Genomic DNA, 9,327 nt, shown 5'->3' on the forward strand with positions numbered 1-9,327 from the left:
GAGGGCGGGCCGTGTGCGCGGAACCCGGGGGCTCCCTCGGGCCCGGGGAGGGCGGGCCGTGTGCGCGGAACTCGGGGGCTCCCTCGGGCCCGGGGAGGGCGGGCCGTGTGCGCGGAACCCGGGGGCTCCCTAAGGAATGCAGCCGTGGCCCTCAGACCTGAGGCGCATCCTCTGGAGACTTAGTAGCATGTTTAGCATCTGAGAGGTTGGATGTGATCGTCTCTTCAAATGCCCTGACGCTCCCTCTCCCGGAGGGAGGACCATTCCGTCCACAGAGGAGTAACTTTCAGAGCCCACTAGATCCAATCACCCAGCCCTTCATCGGCAAGGAGGAACGGAACAGAAATGAGGGCAAGAAACACAGGTTTTATTACCTCCAGGTGTAAGAGGGAAAGGCAAGGTAGAGTGTGTGGTGTGTGGACGTGTGTGTTAAACACTGGCAGGTGGGGGCTGGGGGTGGGCCTGTATAGCCCACGCTGGCCTGCAGGTGCGCTGAGGTCTCCAGAACGAAGCCGAGACTGCACAGTGGGGCAGCCTCCAGGTGAGCCCTTCATCCCAGAAGGCAGCACTCCTGAGGGCGCCAGTCATGGGTCCTGAGGCTGATAGGCGGTGGAGACGTCTCCCGCCCAGTGGTGTCCTCAGAAGCCCTGCCTGGAAACCACGTTCATTCACCCACACAGAGAAACTACACGTCCTTTGTAAGAGGAACCAGCTGCTTTATTTTCACAAAGCTGAACTGCATCCGTTCCCACTGGCTCTCCACTTCAAGGACACCTTAGCCTACATTATGAGAACTTCCCTAACTGTAGGGCAGACCAAAGAAGAACTGAGGCATTTCAATTATGGTGTTGGTGAAAAATATACCGTGGACTGCAAGAAAATCAGCAAATCTATCTCGGAGGAAGCACAGCCAGAATACTGCTTAAAAGTGAGGATGGCGAGACCTTCCCTCGTCATCAGGAGGGACCAATCCCTGGAGAAGGACATCACGTTTGGTAGAGGGTCAGCGAAAAACAGAGGGACCCTCAGTGAGATGGACTGACGCACTGGTGCCACAATGGACTCAAGCATACCAGCAGTCACGTGGATGGCGCAAGACCATGCGGCGTGTTGCTCTGTTGTACGGAGGGTCACTGCGAGTCAGAGCCAACTCGACCGCACCAACCCCCACAGACTGCTCAGCACACCGACTGCAATTCAGTGACAGCTTTCAGCTCAAAAATCTCCCAGTATATTGATGGAAATGTCATACTAGCAAAGTAGGCACTCCTTAAGCTTCTCTTTAGAGTCTAGAAAAGGAACATCCTGTGTCTTTCACAGCTGTGCACACTGTGGGTCTTTGAGAAAGATCAGGTAAGAGAAGGAAGAAGGGAAATCCTTGACATAAATGGCTCTGATTTCTTTGGAGACTCGTGAACACTTTGAGCATGGTTAGTCTTCACCAGGCAGGTCGGCTAGATGCATGGGGAGCTCTGGTCACACCAGATTCTTCATGGTGCCACGTGAGAATGTGCTGGGGTGTTATCTGAAGGGAACTGTGCGTGTGGGATGTGGGGTTATCAGGTCAGAGTGCTGACAGAACCATCCCTTCCACTACCAGTACCCACCACCCACCCATTTATCAAAGCATTTAACCCTGGGGCCATTCAAAAACCCCCAGGAAATAATCTGTCCGAAACAGGAAAATTGTGTGCTTCTACTTTTTAAGAAAATATGCCCTCAAACAACGTTAATTTTACGTCATTCTTTCCACCCATTTTCCCCATTTACTTGTAGATAATGGTTCTAGGCAGTAACGAACACCTTCAGCACCCAACGTATGAAGGGAAACGCGTTCCCTGAGGGAATGTGCTGGCATCTGGGTAACGGGGCTGGGGCTGAGGGGTCTGCCTGTCTTCGCGTGCTGTGGACGGGCCTAGAGCACCCTCTTGTGGACATAGGGCAGCCCGTTCCCAAGTTCCAAATGCTGTTTCTCAGTCTTTTAAAATTAAATTTGCTGAGTTACGCTGTGACATCCGGTCATAAACAACAAATGAAGCCACATAACAAAGTACTCTGTGTGGAAAACCACAAGCGTGCTAGGCTGTTTTTATGCTCTGTGTTTGGAATGAAAAGCCAGGAACCCCACAGCATGTGATCAGTGCTGAAGCTCAGATGTACTGAAGGCCACTCTGACCAGTGGTGTCCTCCTCACCCCCTTCTGCTACCACACGAACTCTATGGGCTCCCTGAACCACTGTCACCCAGCCCAGGCAGGGTGCGGGGCCACCACAGGGTCCTGGCCTTGCTGCAGTCCTTCTGGACAAGTGCAGCATTGACAAGCTGACGAGCTGGATGGCGCCTGGCTTGAGCAGCCTGCTATTTGGAGCCACACCAAGTAACTGCACATTCCTCTTTTTGTTCACCCATTTTTCTAAGTGATTAAACCCTACAATGCTCTGCTGGAGTACCATAAGTCAAATTTAATAACGGCTGGAAACTGTCCCACTCTCGGGGACTGAGCTGGCCCCACAGCCAACTTCAGGCACCTCCGTTCACGGCACGCAGGGGCGCCGTGGTGTTCACAGGTCTGTCAACTGGAGGTCACCACCAGGGCTGAAGGACTGCCGAAAATTCCTATGGGGCACCTATTCTTCACTATTAACAACTGGAAACTGTTGAGATTAGAAAAAAGGGAACCGTAAGACAAATGTGCTCCCTAGGCATTGCCTGCAGGCCTGCTTTCTCTCCTGCTCCGTCGCCATCACTCAGCCCACCTGACGTGGGAATGTTGGCGACACCACAGGATGCGGAATCCAGACTCCCCTGCTCACCTCACCAACCTTCAGGTACGTCACCAGCGGTGATGACACATGGCAGAGGTCCCCGAAGCACAGCCCTGCTCCACCTCTGCTCCTCCACACAACCTCACAGTGTGGGAGTGTACACACACATACATCCACACACCTGCCGCGCACCATCCGTGTGGACACTCCCGCCAGATCTCATCTGGACCCCCGACTCTGACCCGACACCTCCACTTGGTTGTCTCACAAGTGTCTCCTGGTTCCCACATCCCAAATGGAATGTGTGGGGTTCACACCTGTCCCCAACCTGGGCTTCTCCTCCCTTCCAACCGCCCCTTCAGGAAAGGAGCATTGCTTGCACCTCCAGTGTAGATGTTAAATCCAACCAGTCTTCATCGTCCGCACCGTGTGCCCAGATCTCTCACCTGTGCCTACCGCACCACCTCCCAACCTCACCTCTTGTCCTCTGTCCACCTCTGCCATACGACAGCACGTGGAACTTCCATCTCACGCGACAGCTCTGGTCAAATGCCTGGAGGAGCCTCGGGTCCTCTCAACGGCCCAGGCTGTCCAGGTCCGGAGTGGCCGGCCTGTGCCCACTGCAGCACAGCCTCCCGGCGCAGGCCCTTCCCAGCACGTCAGGGTCTTTCCCTCTGAGCACCTCCCTGCTGTCGAGGAACACGCCTAGCTTTCCACGGCTGGCTCCCGCCTGCCCCCACTGCCAGGTCCCAGCTTAGGGCTTGCCTCCTCAGAACCCTTCCTTGACCAACATAAGCAAATTCACAATGGCTGTATTATTGGGGTGATGGTTTAGGATTTCTATCAACAGAATGCAGCTCTGGGAGAACTCGGCTCCCACCGGCTTTGTTCAACACTGTAACAGCCAGTCCGAATGAGGTACCTGGCATAGAGCACACGCTCAATAAGCATTTGTTGAATAAATGTATCAGGACGCTTCCAAAAGGGCAAGACAGAGTTGTTTATAAATTTATAAATTTCAATTATGTTTGCTGTTGTTAAAAAACACGATGAGGAGTAACATAATAGCTGCAAACGTAATTTCTAAAGGGCAGCAACTGTAAAGAGACGAACATTCCAAGTGGAGGACCAACCACTCAACAGTACTTGACAGCACTTAAGGAGCATCGTGGAAAACCCTGAGAACGGCTTCAACGTGGCCAGCGTGACGTCTGTATCGCCAGCACGTCCCCTTCCCGTGTCCGAGCAGACGCAACGCCAGTGTCACTTGCTGATCCCAACAGTAACGGGCAAGGTTCACTTTTACTTTTTTATTATAAAAAAACACAAGAGTTTTAAGAAACGATGAATATATGACAAATCAGGACCACGGTGAGTTATTAAACCCATTCTGTATATACAAAATTCCGAAAGAGGAATATCTTCCAATGTGAAGCACATTATAGCACTGTCCCATATGTACACGGGACACAGACGCGCTCGGGCCGTCTGTGAATCTCTTATGTACACGCCACTGACACAGACCTGCAGGGAGCTGAGGCTCGTCCGGGCCCCCTCCTGACACGTGTTAAATATTTCTAAGGAACTTCAAGACAGGAGAGATGCGCTACAGAGGGTTTCTGCTGAGGGAGGGCTCAGGTTCCACTCCCTCAGGACACCCAGGAAGGAGTCTGGGGGCCTGTTTCTAGCAGAGATAGGAGAAGACCACGCTAGCGGATTTAATTTCTCTAGTCAATCGTGTGAGCACAGAGTCCAAAAATAGTTTGGGAACCAAATCACATTTTTACATTATTAAATTCATTATAAAATGTCACTCGATTTTAAAAAGCCACTAAAAGGACACTTTCTGCAGCACAAAAGGGCTAAGTTCAAGTTTCCGCCATTGGACCAGGACACAGCAAGCTGAGCCATGCCATGGATCACAGCAGCCTCTGTGAAATGTGCGCGGCCAGGCGACCGGCAGACAGGAGACTGCTCGTCCCTCCCTGTCTCCCTGCCCAGCAATGAAGACGGTCTCTGTGGTTTTCTCTCTTTTATGCCTTTCTTTTCAAACCTCTGTTTAGATCTGAGAGCTCAGTAATCTGTGGGCACTCAGACACTGTGAAGGCACTTCTCGGGGCACAGGGACACCCCCGGACCTAGCTGTGCTCTTCCATGCACAATGTGCCAGCTTCCTCCAGATAGCTGACGATCGCAGCCGGGATGCTCTGGGAGGCCTCCTTCCGCCAGGCTTCCAGGATCTTGGATATTTCTGTTGGATTGCTGGGACTCAAGTCACAAAGCGCATAGACAGCTGCTAACTGTACGCCCCATGGTATATCTAAAAAGAATTTTCAAATAAGTCATCACACAAAGAAATAGTGGTTATTTGAACTTTTAACTTTATAATCTAATAAAATAGTATTCAACTATGGAATGCTTTCTACCAGTAATGAAATTTAAACATAACGGGGAAAAAATAATTTAAGACCCATCTACAGATGGAAAAAAAAGAAAGAAAAGAAGATTACAGGCTCCAATCAGTCTCCCAGTGTTGGCTCAAGGCTGCCAAGCCTCTCAGAGCCAACACCAACCCCCTGAAGCAGCTCTGGGAGGACCATACTCCCATATTTAGGCTATAATAAAACGTGGACACCAAAACACTCGTCAAATACGCAACTCTATTAAATGTTCTCCCGGAAGTGCCTCTACGTGGACTTTGAAAATGAAAGCTGTCCTCATACCAGCCTTCGTATACTGAATGTAAGTCTCCTCTTTTAGCCTCAGTTTACAGAGGAGCCGCGTGGTTCTAACTCCCCATTAACTCTATGTTCCAGCTCTCTTTTACATGTACACGCGGCACTGCTGGTTTAAAGAGCCACGGCTGTGGCAACCGATGTGGGAAAACAAAGCTGGCATGGTGCTTACTAGCTCCTTTCTTTTTAATTCCAGTTACCACCGAGTCGACTCCAACTCGTGGCGACCCCATGCGGGTCAGAGTAGAACTGTGCTCCACTGGATTTTCAATGGCTCGTTTTTCGACTCGAGATCATCAGGCGTTTCTCCCAAGGTGCCTCTGGGTGGACTGGAACTGCCAACTTTTGGGTGAGCAGCTGCGTACATTAAGTTACACCACCCAGGGGCTCCACTGGCTCTTTAGCTTAAGCAAATACTTCCTCTGGGCTTTTGTTCCCTTAGGTACAAGGTAAGGTCAATGCTGTGCACCTTAGAGGACCATCCCTGGCCCAGTGTGAGCTGCAGGGCAGTGGCCAGCACAGAGCTGACCCAGAGCAGGCTTGAGTCGGCTCCTGTTCCTTCACATGGGAGGCGAGCATGCTGCCTCTCAGAGGCGCCACGCTGGATCACAGCAGGTGAGCCTGCAAGTCCATCTATCAGCCACCATTTTGGCTGCCATCTTTTACGGTCAATTTAAAATTGAGACTGTACAAGAGTCCATTTTCGTATGGAAGACATGTGCACCCCTCGGGAGCCATCCAAAGTCAAAGAAGCAATTTCAGGGAGAGCACCTTCCAACCGTTCTCGTTCAGCTCACACGGCAAGCCTCATGCCTAAAGCCGAAGACAAAGGACCTGCCATGCTACAAGGATCTCGGGCACAGCTGGGTGCCCAAGACACGGCGGCGGGAAGCTGTTTCACTGTACTACTCTCTGATTGCACAACACTTAAAACAGAAACTAGAGTCATCACTTCCAAGGGTTGCTTTCAATCAAGCTCTTCATATAATAATAAGACAATATAAAATCACATGCTACACGGTATGTAAATTCTAACAGAAGTTACGCCAAGAAGCCTTGTTCACCGGTTTCCAGGTCTCTCTTGATGACAAGAATTCGGTGAGGCCTAGTACCTTGCTGTGCCCGCCACGCACTCCACTCCTGTGGTCTCAGCAGACCATCACAACACAACAGCACGGGAGGGCTCTGTGGACTGCGGGGCGAGGTCACTGTCCCGGACGGCACCGCAGGGGTGTCAGCAGAGTCTCCAAGAGGAAGCGTCAGGGCCAATTAGACCAGTGAGAAAGAATGAACGCCCTCATCCTTAGCCATGCACCACCCAGCAGGACAGACACCACCATTTAAACCAGTACCACCACAGAACCCACAGCTCATCAGGTGTGACTGCTGAACCACAGGGATGACTGCAGCCTGTAGGAGACCTTTTCTCCCTCACCTAGAAGGTGAGCAGAGAGCAGGCCACACGGCTGGGGCTCAAACACTTAGTAGAGAAGCGTTTAAAGTCAAAAAAGTCATCTGTATAAACAAGAGTTTTACCTTCATCCTGAGCATGCTGTATGAACATCCCAATAACTGAGCTGATATTCTTCACAGCAGATGGAAACCCTTCCTTCAAACCCAACTGGCCTAAACGACCTAGGGAAAAAACAAAATACAAAATGTAAAACAATCTTTGGTTAAATGTCAATTAACTTTTCACAAGAATTAAAATTGGTTTTCTTTTGTGTGAGATGATGTAGATTAAACCTCATTCACATCTGAACCAAAGTTTAGGTGGATAAGTGAAGAGGTTAAATGATGTAGAATCGTGACGTAGAGCAGCACCCTTCCTGTTTTGGAGATGAGCCAATGCACACGGCAGACAGAATACGTCCAGCTCAGCGTGCAACCATGCCAGTTGAGCTGTAATAAATGGAATTCAGAAGAATGAGTTCAGGAGGGCAAATATGAGATGGTTAACTTTTGTTAGATTAAAAGACCAATTATAAAACTAAGGGCCCATCAAAAACTGCTTTTTTGGTATAATATTTGGCAACTGCTGCTGTAATATTGATGAGCGCTACTCAAGCACACAGACCCTGTGAAGTCCTCAAGGTGAGAACCATGTCCACAAGAACTGTGACGTCTCTGCCCTTTGCTCAGTGCTGAGATGTGGCCCGGCGGTGAGAAGCAAGGTACTGGCCCTCGGCACGAAGCAGCGGTGCCGCTGACCCTGAGTCGTTCTTCATCACCAGGAGCTCACAGTCAAAACACCGCCCAGCTTCAGCACATGCTGGATGAAGCAGTAACAGTGATTCTCACTGAATCCTGGTGCGAAGCGCCATCACTGTCCTGGACAACGAGACAGGCTGTGAACACCAAGAACCACTGAGGCACAGCGAGCCACCAGGCATCCTGAGGAAGCAGCTGGGTGGTGAGTGGTGAAGGGAACTGGTCGCCTTTCCCATGGACACCACGTTGATGTGAGAGAATGACTGAAAAGCGATGGCTGCTCAGATCTAGGCAGACCTTCTTTCAAAAATGAACCAAGTGTGGAGGAAAATGTAGAACAAAATTCTAACTCACAAAAAAAAAAAATCAGACTTACTGATCTGACAGAGACTGGAGAAACCCCGAGAATATGGCCCCCGGACACCCTTATAGCTCAATACTGAAGTCACTCCTGAGGTTCACTCTTCATCCAAAGATTAGACAAGCCCGAAAAACAAAACGAGACTAAAGGGACACACCAGCCCACGGACAAGGACTAGAAGGCAGGAGGGGACAGGAAAGCTGGTAATGGGGAACCCAAGGTTGAGAAGGGAGAGTGTTGATATGTCGTGCATTGGTAAGCAATGTCACAAAACAAAGTGTGTACTGTTCAATGAAAAACTAGTATCCAAAGTACAATTAAAAAAAAAATACAAAAAAGAATAGTCAAATCCAGAAAAAAAAACAAAAACAAACAAAGTGACCCTGTCACTTCAAGGAAATCTATCACTGTTACAATGATAAAATTTGAGCTTTTAAGCAAAATTTGAATTTTGGAAAACTTCTGTCAGCCACCTAGAGTTTGGCAGCTTTTTAATACTTAAGACTTCTCTGAAGAGACTGGTGATATTAATAAGTACATGGTTTTTTAAGATATTGTTCACATTTAGAATATCTGCAGGCTGGCCCTAGGGATTCCACAGCGTAACCGTGCGAGTTCAGATACGGTTTTGCATTTCACACTGCAACTACTAAAGAAGCCACTACTTCCTGAGCTTTACTGCAGTGACACAGAAAATGTTCACAATCACCCGACGAACCTGTAACATACCCCTCCCCTCTTCCATTTTCGCATCTGTGAGACTGCATTTTCCTCACATATCTCCACCGGAACACCTTACCACAGCAGACCTCTTCCTATTAAGCCAGACAGTGAAGAGGTGTGCAACAATGCAATCCATTCCTCTACTTCTGTTTGTTTTTGAAATACGTTTTTTCTTCATTAAAACGTCAAACAACTATTGTTATTTTAAAATTTACAACTACACATTTTTAAAATTTCTCAGTTACAATCCCTAATACAGTGAATGTGGACAGAGATAATCTGGATAACCAGAGTTCCGGTGGGGGAGGAGGGGGTGGTCTTCCAATGACTTCTGAGAGTACACAGGGGTCCCAAGAACAAAAAGTCTGAGAAGTGCTGATACAGATCCTTGGGCAACCAGATTCAACCACAGGCTCATGAAGCAGGATGGAAGCAACCTCTCGTCCCCACTCCTCCAGATGCCTGCTCCACTCCAGCGCCCCTGCTGTGCATGTCAGCTAGACCCAGGCCATCCTCCACTCCAGCGCCCCTG

The 9,327-nt window shown here is 49.6% G+C and overlaps 1 protein-coding gene across 1 annotated transcript in view; it reads right to left on the bottom strand.

The window, feature by feature from the left end:
- Positions 1-3,547: 3,547 nt before the first annotated feature.
- The window catches only part of ICE1 (interactor of little elongation complex ELL subunit 1), an 83,943-nt gene continuing 78,163 nt past the window's right edge, over positions 3,548-9,327 (bottom strand). Inside the window, exons 18-19 of the mRNA XM_004380304.2 lie at positions 7,037-7,135; positions 3,548-5,085 (exon numbers count right to left, since the gene is read on the bottom strand). Coding sequence (XP_004380361.1) covers positions 4,904-5,085; positions 7,037-7,135 — 281 coding nt within the window. The 3' untranslated portion in view covers positions 3,548-4,903. The remainder of the gene's footprint in view (positions 5,086-7,036; positions 7,136-9,327) is intronic.

The sequence above is a fragment of the Trichechus manatus genome, unplaced genomic scaffold (assembly GCF_000243295.1).
Source record: "Trichechus manatus latirostris isolate Lorelei unplaced genomic scaffold, TriManLat1.0 scaffold00072, whole genome shotgun sequence".
Classification (NCBI taxonomy): Eukaryota; Metazoa; Chordata; class Mammalia; order Sirenia; family Trichechidae; genus Trichechus; species Trichechus manatus.